Genomic DNA, 18,334 nt, shown 5'->3' on the forward strand with positions numbered 1-18,334 from the left:
ATTTGCTATTAGGGATGTGAATCGTTTTAGGACGATTAAAATTATCGTCCGATAATTTTAATATCGTCTTAAACCGTTATGGAACACAATACAATAGAGATTCTAACGATTTATCGTTATAAATCGTTAGAATTGTGAGCCGGCACACTAAAACCCCCTAAAACCCACCCCCGACCCTTTAAATTAAATCCCCCACCCTCCCGAACCCCCCCCCCAAATGACTTAAATAACCTGCGGGTCCAGCGGCGGTCCGGAACGGCAGCGGTCCGGAACGGGCTCCTGCTACTGAATCTTGTTGTCTTCAGCCGGCGCCATTTTCCAAAATGGCGCCGAAAAATGGCGGCGGCCATAGACGAACACGATTGGACGGCAGGAGGTCCTTCCGGACCCCCGCTGGACTTTTGGCAAGTCTTGTGGGGGTCAGGAGGCCCCTCCCAAGCTGGCCAAAAGTTCCTGGAGGTCCAGCGGGGGTCAGGGAGCGATTTCCCGCCGCAAATCGTTTTCGTACGGAAAATGGCGCCGGCAGGAGATCGACTGCAGGAGGTCGTTCAGCGAGGCGCCGGAACCCTCGCTGAACGACTTCCTGCAGTCGATCTCCTGCCGGCGCCATTTTCCGTACGAAAACGATTCGCGGCGGGAAATCGCTCCCTGACCCCCGCTGGACCTCCAGGAACTTTTGGCCAGCTTGGGGGGGGCCTCCTGACCCCCACAAGACTTGCCAAAAGTCCAGCGGGGGTCCGGAAGGACCTCCTGCCGTCCAATCGTGTTCGTCTATGGCCGCCGCCATTTTTCGGCGCCATTTTGGAAAATGGCGCCGGCTGAAGACAACAAGATTCAGTAGCAGGAGCCCGTTCCGGACCGCCGCTGGACCCGCAGGTTATTTAAGTCATTTGGGGGGGGGTTCGGGAGGGTGGGGGATTTAATTTAAAGGGGTCGGGGGTGGGTTTTAGGGGGTTTTAATGTGCCGGTTTTGCGATTTTACGTTTTTTCGATTTTTCACGATTTTTCACGATTTTTCACGATATTTTACCCCCCCAAACAGCAACAATACGATTCCCTCCCACTCCCAGCCGAAATCGATCGTTAAGACGATCGAGGACACGATTCACATCTCTATTTGCTATATTTATCGCAAATCTTGTTTCAGGCATAATGCACAGCATAACGCCAGAAAAAAAGATAAGGTTATTTCCGGCGTTAAATCCCATGATAGCATGCATTACACTATTGCATGCAATGTTAAATGCCCCTCTTTTTCATAAACCATGCCCAAACCTGTCCCATTTGACTAAATTTTTAAAATTTGCATACGCATCTCGCGATGCGTTATCACATGTGTTATCATGGGCCCTAATGTCCGTGATAAGCCCTAAACGATTTGATGAATGACTTCCTTAGCTAGATAGCTAACTCTGCCCCAGTTTGCCCCCCCTCTCAGTTCTAACTTATTTGGCTAACTTGTTAGCTGGATAAAACTTTAGCTGGTTAAGTGCTGGGGAGCGAGTGAAGCAGAGAATTGAAATGGTGCCATTTATCTGGCTAAGTCCGAATTTAGCTGGACAAATGGCATTGAATTTGGATCACTTTGTGTGTGTTTGTCGGAGGAATGGATTACTATGCAAACTGATCTAGACTGGGAAATGGACTGCAGTTTAGCCTACCTGAAACTATTAAGTGAGACTGTTAAAGTCTAAATTCTGTTATTATATGCATGCAGTTAATAAGGCAGGCTGTGCCTGTGTTACAGCATGTTTGTAAAGTAATAAACCGCTAATGAAAGCATTATTGAGTGGACTATAACTGTAGAAGCTTCTGGCTTAACACAAAATTAACAGTTATGAATGTCATTCTTTATACTTCTTCTCATAATCATAACTATTTCAGAAAAAAATAAGAATTAGAGATATTCCAAATGTATGTTTTTATTTTCTGAATTTAACTTTCTAACCACATACTCTTTTTTAAATTAATAAGGTCTGCTTCCTATTATGAGGGACCTGATTTTATCATGGTTCCAGAAAAGTTATGAAAACTCGGCTCTCACTGCAAAAAAAGCCAGGCTGGGGGTGGGTCCTCTCCGTCTCTCTCTCTCTCTTCTTCCCTCCCCGATTGCCAAACGTCTTTTCCCATCCTGGCAGCTAGTCTAGTCCTGCCTTGCTTCTTTTCAGGGGAAGAATCCAATTCCAGTCTCACAGGGTCATTATTTTATTTTTCTGTTCAAATATTGTTATTAAGTTTCAACAGAGCGACAAACCCCCCGCCAAAAAAACAATAATAGAACCATAGTAATAATAAAATCTGAACAATTGCACTAAGATCCCAATTCAAAAAAATATGAACAGGTGAATTTTAAAAGGAGTTAAGCATGCAAATGTAACATACTATCGTAATACTTTTCAAAAGCCTATTGACAATTCAATGGCATATACTGTAGCAGCAATTTTCAAAAGCCTACTTACATCCCCAGCATTTACGTGCGTGAATGCTTTTGAAAGTCAGGCCCTAAGCATACAGATTAACACAGCAGCAAATATCAGCAACTGGCTTGTCTTAAAAAAAAAAAAAAAAAAAAAAGAAAGAGAGCTGAAAAAGAGCTATGCCCTACAAAAAAATACATTGTCCAGCGATTGGTGGGGCATCATTGTCGGCTTTTTGGTTGGAAGATAACCCTTAACTATGAATTCCCACGTGTTTGGCCTTATTCTCAGAGAAAATTAACTTGCTTATCAGTAAATGGTTTTCTTTATAAACAGCAGAATAATCAGCCACAAATTCCTGTCTGTCTCCCTTTTAGAGTTGGGGTTTTTTAAGCTATTATATAGGACTAAGGTGGGCATGCATGGTGACAGCAGCACAGGAAGTCTTACACAAGACAAGTAAAGCCTTCTAGCTTATACAAGAAACACTGCGTAGGTGCCACCGGATGATGTCACCCACTTGTATAATTGATTCATCCTGCTGGTCGACAGAGAAATATCACCACTTATGCAAAAAAAAACTCCAGATGGTCAGTGAAATAGCTAATAGTACAAAGACATACACATGACTGCTTAAAAATAAATATTTAGTATGATGTCAAAAATGTGCTGGTTATTGCAATTCATTTCCAACAGAGGTCAGTCAGACTGAAACACTACCATCAGTCCACTTGTGGCTTAGCTTTTGTTGCTGAATTACTGGAAGGTGGCTGCTCCTTTACTCATTTTAACTTTCACCTTCCCAGAATTAGGCAAGTTGCCATCAACAAACACTGGGATTCTTTGAAAAAATATCCAGTATGTTTTATGAGAACACAAAGCTGCCATACACACTCATTCCACTCTATCAGCAATAAAGCAGGCCGGTTGTAATCGAAAGCAAACAACAAAAACCCAAGAATATAAAAAGAATAAAGTTCTGTTTACACTAGTTATTAGCAAACCAAAGTAGGAAACTGACAATCAGCTCCTCATGCCCCATTTAGATTGTTAATGGGGCATCTGTATCAATATCAAAACAACACATTCAAAGTACTAAACTATGAGGTTTCCACATTGGTTGCAACATTCTACAGTCTGCATTTCTAATCAGATTTCCAGACTGGTAGGTGATCTCTATACTCTGCATGTGAGCCTGGCTATTTCCTTACTTTTATTGCTTCATCCTATCATGCCACTTATCCAGAATGACTCTTACAGTGCGTCTTCAATTTTTATTTTACACATTATAGCAGTGTACTGTTATGTTGTCATGTGAGAATTCTCTACGGTTGCTGATGTTAAAGGCTGATATGGATTTTGCTAGTCAGAATTAAGACTATGAAATGAAAAACTATTTTAATTGGCTTGAGGAACTTCCATGACTATTTCCTTCTTTATTAGACAATGAATAAAACAGGTAACATTTTGGGGAACAATATTCACAAGCTTTCATGTAGATAAACACACTTAACCCATGTAAAAATATGGTTTGATTATTGCACCCCTCACTCCATATGTAGATAAAAGTATTCATGCTGTTTCACAGCACACAATACTTGTATTTGCATGAAAAAAAAAGGGGTGACTTAGGTTGAGGGAGTAAAAACAAGTGCAAAGATTTCATTTTGGAATCTCCATGTGTATTTTGATGAAAAAATATAAAAGTGCCCATATTGTGCCCACCACCTACATTTTGAGATCAGAGAAACTCTGAGGGGCTGCATTTTGAAAATGAGTTTGTAAAACCCATAACCTGCTAGATTCCCAAAATTGACTTCATAATAAAAAAAGTACAATGTAAATGTTAAAATGTTTTTAAATACAACAAATCCTTCAGTTTTAACTGAAACAGTCTCAGTAAGAATTAGAAAGTAAATTTTACCTGTTGGAGTGAGACAATCCTTCCAATCAAAATATCCAGCATAGATGCCAGGTTCTAAGGATCCAACTATAGGGTCTGCTTTTAACTCGATGTAAGTTTCAAAGAGTCTTTGGTCCAGTTCCTTTAAAGAGGCCATGGTGACCTAAAATACATAAAAAAAGAAACATGTAGGGAAAGCATGCAGAGATATAACTTTGGGAAGGCTAGCCAATATAGATTTGTAGAAGGGGTGTGTGATGGCATGGTGCGTGTATGTTGGTGAGGCTGTTTTTGAGAGTGCAGATGGGTTGTGTGGAGTAGTATATTACCTGTTGATGTGGGTATAAGTTGAGTACAGGGATGGGTGTAAATGGGTGGGGTGATTGTGAATTGTGGGTTTGTGTGAGTAGGAATGTGTAGAGTATATGTGTGTGTGGAGTAGTAAGATAAATGAGTGAAAGAATATAGGAGTTGCATGTGTGAGTGGTGCCTATGGATATATCTGTGGTGAACGGGTGTATGGGAAATTTGGATGGGTGTAAACGTGAGGGGTGTGTGTCTGTATGTGGGGCTGTAAGTGTGTGGGGTATGGGTTTGTATGGGAGGCAGGAAGAAAAGCTGGGGATTGGGGAGTTCTATGGATATACTCACATATCCATATTGCATACTGTGAGTATTGCATACTCACAATAAACTGTGAGTATTGCATACTCACAGTTTATTGATTTTATTTTACTTTATTATTACTAACATTATTACTATTACTATTATTATATAATTTATATTTGTATTATTTGTTTTAATGTTTATTGTTCCATGTACACCATGCCCATGGTATTTCTAATTCTGGTTTTCTGTAAACCGAAGCGATATGTACTTGTACATGATCTTCGGTATATAAAAGCTTTTAAATAAATAAATAAATAAATAAATATAGAGGACTGGGGTGGTAGAAGGAAGAAAGAGGAGAGAAAGATGCCAGAGATAGATCAGAAGAAAATAAAGGAAAGAAGCAACAACATTAAATGAAAGTAGCAAAGGTAAGGAAAAGTGAGACGAGAAAAGAAGAAAAAAAGATCAGATGCCAAGGAGGAATGTATAACAGAAGGTGCAACTTCTTTTGACAGGATACATATATATTTTTTGTAGATATAAATAAATCACAGAAAAAGCAGATGCTTATATAAATGCATTTTTCTTATGATTTCAATAAGATGGGACTAAGTATCTCATTGTTATGTTATTATATGGCATCAGGAGAATGATTGTGTTGGAGGGAGGGGGGGAGAATCTGATCCAGCAGCAAACGGTCTGTTGTTTTCCCCCTACTCCACCACCTACCAAACGCCCCTACTACTTGAAAATAAGTTATCAAGTTCCATGTTACTGTTTGAAACAAAACAAATGGTATTTTCAGGCATGGGTAACAATTTTCTAGCACATTTTATGATAGTGCTACAGTTCAAGGGAAGTCCTGGATGACACTTTGTACATGAATGTTGTGTCATATTTCTGCACATAAAAAAATTTAATGGACCCTTCTGAAGATAAAGAGAGAATATACACACACATACACACAAGATGTTAATCTGTACCTCTTAACTATATTATTATAGCTTCATGTTATAAATAGTGACCATAAATGGCATCAGATGTTTGCTTTCATAGATAATTCTTCTGCGTGTGTTAAAAAGCGGCATTCCGGGTTGGGCCAATATTTACGCGAGTAAGTTGCTATTTTATAAGCAGTTATGCAAATTTGGCAGCTTACCCGCATATATTTACAGCTGCTTTAATTCTGGAATAAGTGATAGTACATTTTTTAAAAGTTAAATACTGACGGAGGGGAGTTCAGGGTGAAATGGGGGGAGTTGAGGCTGAAGAGCCAGGAGGATCTTGATGACCTGCAGATGGACTGGGCGAACTGGTAGACTAATTAGTAAAACTGATAATTTCATTGCCTCACACATGTTAGAAAATCACCCGATTTGCATATATAAAACCCGACTTACAGGGGGTAATGCATGTAAATAACCATGTGCAAAATCTCCACGTGTATATTTTTAAACTTAGATGTAAAAATCTGTGAGTATAGTAGTTGCACACTACTTATCCAGATAAATTTTGATTTATCCAGTTATGTCTTGAAAGCAGCACTTATCTGGACATGTTACAACTTATCCAGCTAAGCAGAAGCAGTTATCCAAACAAGTTCCGATTTATCCGGCTAAGTCTTAAAACAGTACATATCCAGCAAAGTCAGATAGCCAGATAAATCTAAAAAACACTACTTATCTGGCTATCTAACTTACCTAGATAAGTAGCTTTTTATCTGGCTAAATAGAAGCTTTATTTAGACTTAGTGGATAAATCGGAACTTATCCGGATAAGTGCAATATGTTACATTTACATACCATACATGCATGTTGCAACATGTATGTGCAGGTTACACAGTACAGGAGTAGATTTTCTCATGCCCATATATATGCGTATATGGAATGTGCAAAAAATAATTTCCAATGGTAAATTCTATTGGCTACATTTTTAAACACTTAACTGGGATCTATATGGATAGAAAATGGAGTGAAGCGGGTACACTGGTTGAATTTGCATAAGTAGATTTTCAGCCATGAAAAAGTACATGTGCAGTTCAGAAAGCATATTTTTAGATGCATTAAAAAGAGGAATTGCAGAGGTGTGGTTGAAAAAAACAAACTGCATACGTCCATTTATTTAAGAACTATATATACTTGTAAATGCATTCACTTTATACCTTCAACTGAAACAAAGCTCGCACATACATTTTTTCCATATAACAACCTGATGCTCAAATATAAACTATGAGGGTACTTTGTGTTTGTATGTCAGGTTGGTTTGTGGACTGAAAAGTATGCATATATTTTGTCAGGTACCTTATTGAAAATGTATCCTCTTATATTTATACAGGGACATAGTAGAGGGATACTTTGCTGGGAATGATTAAAGTAATGATATAAAATGAATTTATATAATACACAAAGCACCATGGTTTATAAATACAGAACTAGAAAGAGCACAAAAATGTCTTCACTTTGCACTGGAATGGTGATCATTCTACTTGTAAACAATGCATACATTTCTGTAAATAATCTCAGTGCGAAGTTTAAAAAGCTCTAAGTCATAACACTTCTCATAAAAAATGGTTAATCTTTACGAAAAGGCAGGAAAATGAGACATCGAATGCCGCCCACTCTGACATTTTCATTCTTTGAAAAAAAAAAAAAAATCTCCAATCTAGTTCATGTTCGTGAGACATTACTTGTAAAGTACATCAGGTTGTTTAACCTTTTTAAAGGATAATCAAGATAACAGTCTTGTGTGACATACTGAGAAAAAGTCCACTGCCACTGAGCAGTACCCTTAACATTTCTTATACCTAGAAATCTGATAACTTCCAGTACCTTTAGTCGTACAAATGTCGATTAACGGGCTTTTTATACTGGAAAAAATCTCTCATTTTAAAGTCATACGTTCTAGAATAGTAAATAACATTCTGGAGTGCTGCATTATCAAATATAGTAGTGCGATTGCCATTGTAGTTCACTTGGATACGTGAAACTAAAGGTCAAAGCAGTCGCAGGCTATACCTTTTTATTGAACCAACAGTACATTTGTGACTAGCTTTGCAGATCTATATTTGTTTCATCATAGCAATTTAGAATTTATTTTATTTATTTATTTATTTCTTTTATATACCGACGTTCGATCGAGATATCACATCGGTTTCCAGATAACTCAAAGAATAGGGTAGTAACAGCCCTATTTTACATTATAACATTGTAATAAAAATAATAAATTGTAACATTGTAATAAATATAACAAATTATACAAATTATAACAGGAATAAGCTCCAGCATTCTTACTTTTTTCTGCACTGACCTGAAGCAAGGAGCATGGTTTTCAAAGGCTAGTACAAATGTAATAAATTAGTGTAATGAGGAGGGACATTATTTTAAGTATTTACCCAGATAAAATGGCCTGGTTTAAAATTGCCCTGCTCAAATGCAACAGAAAGTATATATGATTTCCAGAGCATGTCTACATTTAGCTGCAGGAAAAAAAGAGGTCCTGTGGGTATGTTTAGGTTGGGAAAGGAGAACAGTGTGTGCATATTCGATTTCCCAAAAGTAGACGTGTTATTTTACCCCCCTTCCTATTGCCCGCAGAAAAGAACAGATGCAAAGTACACAGATATTTTGCACTTGCTAATTTTCAAAGAGAAACAATGTGGATAGTTTCTCTTTGAAAACTGTCAAAGCATGAACATTAAAACTACCCATGCAGTTTGTAACTATGAGAGCTGCTTGAAATTTGGCACCCAAAATATAGTAAATGGACTGGCTCCTGGGAAACTCTGGGACGGGGTGGGGGGCGGACGGGAGATGTGAGAAGGGTTGAGGGGAAGGGGGGGAACACAAAACTTTGTTGTACCCTATGCTGTTTGAACCATGTAGGCACATAAGGACAAATGTGCGCATGGGGTTTTTTGTTACTGGATATGTTTGCAATACAATAAAACCCGTTAATTACAAAAAAAATAAAAATAAAAATACAGTAAACGGTGCAAATTGGTGATTGTTATGGGCATGCTCAGTCATCTTGTTTGTTTCAGATGACATGCATGCCTTCTGTCACACTGCAACTCCTTTACGTGCTCTTTGACAACATTCAGTATTTGTTCACACTGTCAGTCTTGGTTATTGTGAAAAAAACTGCATAAGCTCTGCTAGGAACAGTTATTACTAGATTGGCATGACAGATCTCTTGCTCAGTGACCAATACTGAAAGTTAGAAAGCACAAAAAAAGTCAGTTTAACATCGAGAAAACTGGAAAGAATTATGTAAAATGGATCAACATCTATCTGTTCTTCCATATGGAGTCACAAATTACTCTTCAAAAAAGGGAAAGGAATTCACCAAATTTGACATCCAGGAAGAAAATGTGAATCTCTGATGAGTTCAAAGACTGGAAATATCGGGTTATAATATTTTTGGAAAAGTGAACCTCCAAAAAAACCAAAACACCCCACATTGCTTTCTATGGGAAATAGTTACATGTGACAGGCTGTAGAATAACAATGAGTGTTCCATTCATAAAAGCCCCCTCCCCCCAACCTTTCCAAGCACTTTGGGCACAGAGCCTCACAGGCAGACAGAGATGGAAAAAGAATTGAAGCAGCTGGAAAGAATGACAGCAAATCCACCTTCAAAAACTCACTTCCACCCACACTTCCAAAGTCACACACACTCCTACATCTCCCCCCCCCCCACACACACATCTGCTTCCCAACATTCCAGCACACACCTTCCCCCACACACAACCCTCTCCAGCCCCACACCCCCTCCATGTATCTACTATATACACACATACCTATCCCCACAATCCCCACATACCACACCCCCTCCCACATAACTTCCAAACAAACACACCCCACAATCACACCAATCCACACGCACTTACACCATCACATTCAACCCCCTACACATCACACACACATACATTCAACCTATACACATCCATGCCCTCCAAACTCCAATGCACCCCACCTATCCTTCACATACTCCCCACTGCACCACTAATTCCTCCATACACTCCCAACCACATTTATACTCAACACCCATCCCCACATTTTGGGCTGATTTTAAAAAGCATTTACACATTTAAAACTGGGTTTTACATGTGGTGTGTAAATGCACTTTACCCACGTAAGTGGGTTGTTGAAAATTGCTACTGTAAATGTCATTTGCTCTTAACACGAGCATATGGCTTATGAAAATTGCAACAACAGTAGGTTACATTTATATGCCTAACTCCCTTTGAAATTCACCTGAGAGATTACATCTAAATCTCTTCACACTCATATGGCACACACTTGCATATACTCCCACCCTAGTACATCCCATATTGCAGTCATTTTTTCATATCACTAAAATCGAGTTAAAAAAATTAGGGGCACATTCCTAATGCCAAAGCATCGATAACAATGAAGAGTTAGCCATAGAAACTGCATGATAGAATTGATATATAAAATGTCCCCCTTCTCATTTCAATCTTCCAACAGTATTCAAATGTTTGGTTTTTTTTGGTTTTTAGAAAAGGCTCTTAGAATCAACTTGGAAAATGGAATGAAAAACATAAATGGTAAAAACAAGAAGTGGCGCGACTTTGGAAACATTTTCCAAGTTAAGCCATGCCTCAGTGTCCTGTGAGAGCAGGAGAGGTTTTGTAGGATGACCAGTTCCCACATTCAGCAGAAGCTGGGATTAGGGAACTTGGAGAGAGTTGCACATTTCCCCTTCCCCTCTCCACATGTTCTGTGATGCAACAGCAGGCTGTGAGATATGGAAAGGGAGAGGGATCACCAAGGTTCCAAGAGCACGGACTGCTAGTAGCCTTCTCCAACACTATCAAGCTGATAAAATAATGGCACGCGAAGCCCGCTCTCCTAATGTGCGCCGATGCACCTTTCGAGGGTGCCTGATGTCATATTTAAATGGGCTGCCGCGATAAAGAGGAGGCACTGGGGGAAATTGTGCGCCCCTAGCACCTCCTCGGCAGCAGGTGCCAAGGAAAGGTTAGGATATTAAGTTGGAGGAACTGAAAAAGGAAAAACCTTAAAAATAAATTTTTTTTAAAGTGTGCCGACAGTCAGGTTAGGAAAACAGATACTCAATTTCACAAGCATCCATTTTCCTAACCTGTGCAAAGTCAAAGGCTAATTGAGCATCTCTTTTCCTAACCTGACTGCCAGCAGAAAAAAAAAAAAAAATTAAGTAATATTTTTCCTTTTTTGGTTCCTCCAACTTAATATCGCCACAATATTAAGTCTGAGGAACTACAGAAAAGCAATATTTTCTGCTTTTCTGTAAATGTTTTAGACTCCTTAAGAATTAATGCCTGCTCCGGGTCAGGGGGTAATTTTTGAGGGTAAAAATGTGCACGTCAGGTGCACATATTTTTCTTTGTATCGGGGGAAATAGCTAATAGCCTCATCAACATGAATTTACATGTGATAAGTGCTATTAGCTATGCGCTCATTGGACGTGTGTTTTGGATGCGCTAATTCCCGGTGTGCCTTGGGGTTATGGACGCGCGTCCAATCGCGTGTTGAGAGATTTGCTGCGGTCAGCACATGATATTGCATCGGCCTGTATGCTGGGAAAGTACTCCCGTAAGCCATGCCTCTTCATGCTTCCTCTGTCTTTTTTAGTTCACCAAAACTATATATAATTGTATTAGCTAGTAGAATATCTTCTTTTAGTGCAAAATGTCTTCGATTTAGATTTTCTTGTGCTCCAAATTTAGGGGGTCATTTATCAAAATGCGCTAAGGCTTTTTCGCATGCATTAAGGGCTTATCGCATGCGAAAAGCCTCGTTAACGCATGCGATAAGCCCTTACCGCATGCGAAAATGTGTTTAACGCATGCGATAGCACCATATCGTATGGTGCGATGCAAATTTGGAAACTAGGAGGAGTTAGGGGCGGGGAATGGCCTGGGTTAGCCTGTCTGCAAAGAGCTATCTCACAGACTTAACGCCAATTTTAACTACATCTTTTTGGATGGCGTTAAGTTGTGCGATAGCTGCTGTGACCGGGCGGTAAGGTTTTATCGCCTTTCGCGATGTCTCCCGCAAGGCCTATTTTAGGTGAATTGAAGCTCCCAGGGCCTCAGGAGAGAGAGAGAAAGAGCGAGAGAGAGAGAGACTGGCCATAATGTCATCTCCCTAGATAGGTATTTGTATCCCTATGGTAGGCCTACCTAGTAACTCTCTCTCTCTCTCTCAGTGGTTGTGTGCACGAATCACAACAGGTCTAGCACCTATTGCAAAGTCTGATGATGTTATTGCAATTTGCACTAACTTAGCTCTTCGCATAGGTAATTAGCACAAAGTGCGATAAACTGAATATTTGCATAAACCACACCCCTTTTGCTATCGCATGCGATACTTACCGCATTTTGATAAATCTAGGCCTTAGTTTGGTGTGAAAATTACCAAGTGTATGAATGAATATATGATCAAGCTATAAAAATGTAATCTCTTGCATAAAAATGCAAGTTTTAAACTTTCCTAACTAACTTAATAAGCATTTTTAATTGAAGCATTTTTAATTTTAAACCCAAATGTATCGACCAAGGAAGCCATGGGCGTCTATAGCAGGAGGCCTTGCAGCCCACCCACAGGTCACCGATGCAAAAAGAACTGATGACCACCAGTGCCAACGGCAATTCCCCCTCAGCTCACTTATTTGTTTAGGGGTGTCGATGCTGTGAGCTCGATGGCCTCGCAAGCATTACAGCTGACGAGATCCTCTCTAGCGCCCATTAACATTGATGGTGTGTGCATCCTGGCAGGGCTTCCAATTCTGGGATCGTTGGCTGAAGGGACAGCTCTGAGCTTCTCAATGCTCCGTAGCGGATACCTCCCAAGAGCCTTGAGGGCAGCGGACCGCTGCGAATGGATGCACCAGCGTACCAGGGTGCCTTGGGTAGATGGTTACCCCTGTGCTTGATCCATAAGAGGATTTGAAATTGTCGGCTCAATGTACTGTGGTGGTCAATAAAAGTAAACAATGTTAGGAATTATTAGGAAGGGAATGTCAAATACAATGGTGGAAGTCATAATGCCCCTGTATTGCTCCATGGTGAGAACACATTTTGAATACTGTGTGCAATTCTGGTCACTGCATCTCAAAAAAGATAGAGTTGCATTAGAGAAAGTGCAGAGAAGGGTGACCAAAGTGAAAAGGGGAATGGAAAGACTCCGCTATGAGGAAAGGCTAAAGATGTTAGGACTGTTCAGGTTGGAGAAAAGAAAATTGAGGGGGGATATGACAGAGGTCTACAAAATCATGAAAGAGCATGAGCTCCACAACCGTGAGACGACAGCTCTGTGGAAGAGAGTGAAGAGAGACACTGCGTGGAAGCATGGATAGTGGAATGCTGGGCTTGCTCAGTGTGCCAGTCAAAGCGTCTAGAAATTTTGACATAAGTTTTCAGTGTCAGGCTCAATTGAATATCACCCATGTGTGAGGACTACCAGCCTGCTTGAACTAGGAGAATAGAAGGAGTAGGGGGAGGAGGAATAGCCTAGTGGTTAGAGCAGTGGACTATGAACCAGGAGACCAGGGTTCGAGTCCAGCTGTCGCTCCTTGTGACCTTGGGCAAGTCACTTTACCCTTCATTGCCTCAGGTACAAAAACTTAGATTGTAAGCCCTCTGAATGTAAACCAGTGTGATATCTCAATTGAGATTGAATGCCGGTATATATAAAAAAAAAAATTATTATAATAATAATAATTAATAAGCAATAGTAGATTGAGATCTACTTAATGTTTGGGTACTTGCCAAGTACTTGTGACTTGATTGGCCACTGTTGGAAACAGGATGCTGGGCTTAATGGAACCTTAGTCTGAACCAGTATGGCATGTTCTTGTGATCTATAAATCAACTTTCCATTCTCAAATATTATATTTCATTTTCTTCTTAGATTGCTAAACTCTTTGGAGGAGGAACACCTTTGTTCATTTCATCTGTGTGACTTATTTTAATCATTCATTATACCTCTGTATCTATATTGATCTTATTTATTTATTTATTTATGAACTTTTATATACCGACATTTGTAGGACACATTACGCCGGTTTACAATTAACTATAAAAGGACGGAAAATTACAATGAATGGGAATCGGGAAGAGGGAAGCAGGCTAGAGAGGGAGGAAGAAGAAGGGACAGAGGAAGAGTAAAGACTAAGGGAGAAAACAGGAACAAAGTAATGAAGAGAAATGGAGAATAACCATAGTAAGTGAATAAAATTATATCACAGGATGAGTACATATTATAACTGTAGTAAACCATATACAAATATACAGACATACAATGGCGAGTTCTGATGGAATGAAGGGGAAGGGATATACAAGTCAAACTAATGGCAGTATATCAAAATAAAATTATAACAGCAACAACTTCTGCTACATTATGGTTTATCAATCCAGAACACAACACACAAATGCTGGATACACAGAAATGGCCATTGCCTAGGCAATTTTACTTGCATGGACCATAAACAGCACAACACTAGTTAAAATTGATGTTTACCTGTGTTATTTTCTCTATTCCTTGGAAGCTGTGTTTCTCAAAATGCTCAGCCACATTTAGGAAAGTGTGACTTTCCAGATAACGGCAATTGCTGAGAACAATTAGAAGTCTTTGTTCCTAAAGTAAAAGAATTAGGTAAATAATTAAATGGAGAAGGAACTTACATTTATTTAAACTACAATTTTCAGCTTTAGCTTCTTTATTGCCTGTAAAATTTCTTGTCTTTCCCGCTAGAGTCTTATGTAGGAACCATTATATAAGGTCTCCAGCATTTTCTTTTTTCTCTCTTACCTAGGCAAGGTACTGCTGATAAACTACAGTCTTTTCCAAGCTACGTTTTGAATATAGCTGTCTGAAAAGTAGACCTTTCTCTTAAAACAACACAACACTCCTCCTCTCTGTTAGCTGTAAATGATACCTCTGCAGCACCACAAGCCCTGGTCAGTGTAAAGAAGAAGAGCCTCAGCAAGATACCAAGTTCTAATGCTTAGCAAGACAAACTTCTGAATTCTTTACCACTGGGATAACCCAATTCATTTGATATACAATTGCATACGGTGCCACCTTGAAATAGGCTAAAAATGATACCTGAAGCATCAAGAGATTAGTATGTGATGCTCTTGATAAATTTAAAAAATTGTATAGACAGCAAGATTCAGTTGTTTCTTCCAGGATGGGTCAAGGTCTGTCATGTGGACATAAATTTGATGCTCTTCCGAGAGACTTTCAGAAATTAGACCTCCAGTGGGGAATAGTGCAGCACAAACCAGAGCAATGAAGTAGATTTTTACAGGAAAGCTAGTTGTTTTCCATGGTGCTTGCTTTATTTTAAGGTAGATAATGTATAACTAGGAAAATGAAATAGACCAGAGCTTTTACTTGTAAACTGACCCTTGCACAAAAACAAGGACTACAAAAGATTTGGATTAGTTCATTCCAGATGTGATTGCACTAAACCTAAAATAATGACATTTGTCTCTGACTCTGCATCATAAATATATCTGACCCATGGTTGAATAAAAGTTCTCCAGTGATGTTCAATCCAGTTAGGTAATGATCAGTTAAGTAACTAGTAACTGGTCATCCCAGGTAAGCATGTTATTGAGGGTTCAGTCCCATCCCATACCTGGACTCTACTTACTGAGCCTATCAGATGGTTGTTGCACAGATTGATAGCAATACCAAACTTCCAAGAAGTTTATTGTAAATTGTTAGCATTTTCAAAAACAGTTTGCTTTGCTAACTATTTCTAGTTAGAAGATGGATCCAACAGAAAATGTGGGTTCAAAATACATTTCTCTAGACCAGGGTCAGCAACCTATAGCATTCATGACATCATTAGCACGCAAGGCCAGAGCTGAGCAAAAACTCCAGCCATTGCTGCCGTTGCATCAAGCAGTCACCTTGTTATGAGATTGCAATACTTTCTCCTCTCCTCCAGTGCCGGCAGCAGGCATCACATTTAAAAAAATGTCATCTCCTGCTGCCATGGGGCCAGTCTCACAGTTCTTATTGTGAACCAGCCCTGAAGCAGCAGGTGAGGACGTTTTGTAATGTGACTCCTGCTGCAGCCTAGCCAATGATCTGGCAAACCATCATGGAGCCCATCCTGTGGCAGCTGAAGAGAGTCAGAGAGGCCCTGGTGATCACCAGGAGACCTCACCCAACAGGTGGATGAAGACAGAGAGGGCTGGCAGGCCACTGAGGAGCCCATCCAATGAAAGCTGAAGATAGAGGGAGGACTCAGCGGCCACTAGCGGACTCTATTTCACTAGAAGCTGAATAAGAGGCCCAGGCCCTGAAAGTTTATGTGTGAGCCTGCGAGAGAGGGTGTCTGCCTGTGGGTGTATATGAGAGAGCCTGTGTGTGTGTGTGATTGCATATGAGAGAGAGAAGTGCTTGTCTGCATGATTGCTTGTGGGAGAGAGAAGGGTGTATGTGTGTGACTGCATGTGGGGGAGACAAAGCATGTGATTGCATGTGAGAAAAAGAGAGCATATTTATTTATTTAAAATTATTTATATCCCGTGCCTTCCAAAATGTTTGGGGCAGGTTACAGGCTCACATACACAATAATACTATTAAGATAATAAAAATAATTATAAAAACCAACAAGTCAGAAAAAGAAATAGAAGAAACCAAGATGGAAAAGTTATGTAATGTAGAAAACTTCACATTATTGATATACTGACAGAAAGGTGGAACTAAAGAAAAGCTAATCTAAAATCTCATATGCTTGCTTGAATAAGAATGTTTTCAAAGCCCGTTTGAACATTTTCAGTTCAGTAATGTTCCCAATTGTAAGAGCTAGAGAGTTCCAAAAAACAGGTTGAGTGATAGACAAGGCACACTCACGAGCATATGCGTGTGACTGCATGTGGGGGAGAGAGCGAGAACATGGCTGTGATTGCATGTGGGGGGAGAGAGAGTGTATGTGTGTGATTGCATATGAGACAGAAAGAGTGTGTGACTGCATGTGGGTGGGGAGGCGGGGGGGGGGGGGAGGATGGGAGAAGACAGAGTATGTGTGTATATGTGAGAAAGAGAAAACAAAGTTTGTGTGCACCCTACCCCCCCAACTAATTTATGACAATCTCAGGGTGACTGGAAATCAAACTTTCCCAGGCATGGAGAGTAGGGTTTTTTTTATCCTTAGAAGTTTCAATTATTGGGTGTTATTTGATATGTTAACTGTTTTGAAATATTTTATTGGTGTTTGGAAAAAAAAAAATAAATTGTGTGTGTGTTTTTAATTATTGGATGTTGTTCTATTCATCAGCTGTTTTGAAATATGTATTTTTTTTGTATGGTTTTACTATTATGATATTTTATTTACTATTCTGTTTTATATTTCTTAATTTTGTTATTTTATGTTTTATGAGGCATGGTAATGTTTCTGTTTTCCATTGTTGCACTGCATACATAGTTTGGCTTGTTGTAGTTTCCAGTTCAGTTTTTGTCTGCATGTTTCTATTTATGCTATTTTATGGTCACTTTATTCTATATTTGGTGAGATTCTGCATGTGTGACTGAGGTGAGGTATTCTGGTAGCTAGCAAGTAGTTTATATGTAGGAACCTATAGCAGCCTAGCCTGTTCTGTTTTTCAAATAGGGGGTGTATTGACAAGGAGGGGAAGAGAGTGAGGCATTTTTCTCTTCTGTTTTTTATAATTTTGTTTTTACGTGAGGAAAATAATATTAGTTCCAATCATATTTTTATATAACTCTTGAATATTTTAACTGAAAATTAATGTGAGTTAAAATTAATATTCAAGAGTTATGTGAAAGGAATCTGGAGGATCAGGATACTGAACAGCTTGTGGCACTCGAGGACCAGAGTTACCTACTCCTGATTTAAATCTTGGCACATCACTTCAGAAAGGATGCCTATCCCTGCTCTAGACAGACCAGACTGTTCTCCACCCCACCTCTAGAACAATAACTCAGGTTTGCTTCCAAAACTACAACAAATTGTGAGCCCTCTGGAACCTGAAAATACCTATAATACCTATAATATAATCCGCTTTGAAGTGCCTGAAAAGCAGAATTATAAATCAAACAAACAAATAAATAAGGATGTTTCTGGCTCCTCCATCTAGTGGTATAAATTAATTTGGGTGTAGGAGTGTTTCTAGGTTATGCAATTTTTCCAGTTTTTTGGAAAAATATAGGAACCCTCTACAATATAAAACAGTTCAAAGAATTGAGTTAATAATGACAGCAAACGATTCACCCAAAATCTGATTTCTTACAAGCATTAGTATCAGAAAACATAATGGGGTAGATTTTATAAATCTACGCGTGCACGTACTTTTGTTCGCGCACCAGATGTGAACAAAAGTACGCCGGGTTTTATAAGATACGCGCACATTTGT

At 39.4% G+C, this 18,334-nt stretch overlaps 1 protein-coding gene across 1 annotated transcript in view; it reads right to left on the minus strand.

The window, feature by feature from the left end:
- Window positions 1-18,334, minus strand: part of EXOC2 (exocyst complex component 2) — a 391,656-nt gene that overhangs the window by 90,560 nt on the left and 282,762 nt on the right. The window contains exons 22-23 of the mRNA XM_029590528.1: window positions 14,460-14,576; window positions 4,342-4,483 (exon numbers count right to left, since the gene is read on the minus strand). Of these exons, the coding sequence (XP_029446388.1) occupies window positions 4,342-4,483; window positions 14,460-14,576 (259 nt within the window). The remainder of the gene's footprint in view (window positions 1-4,341; window positions 4,484-14,459; window positions 14,577-18,334) is intronic.

The sequence above is a fragment of the Rhinatrema bivittatum genome, chromosome 2 (assembly GCF_901001135.1).
Source record: "Rhinatrema bivittatum chromosome 2, aRhiBiv1.1, whole genome shotgun sequence".
In the NCBI taxonomy this organism is placed as follows: Eukaryota; Metazoa; Chordata; class Amphibia; order Gymnophiona; family Rhinatrematidae; genus Rhinatrema; species Rhinatrema bivittatum.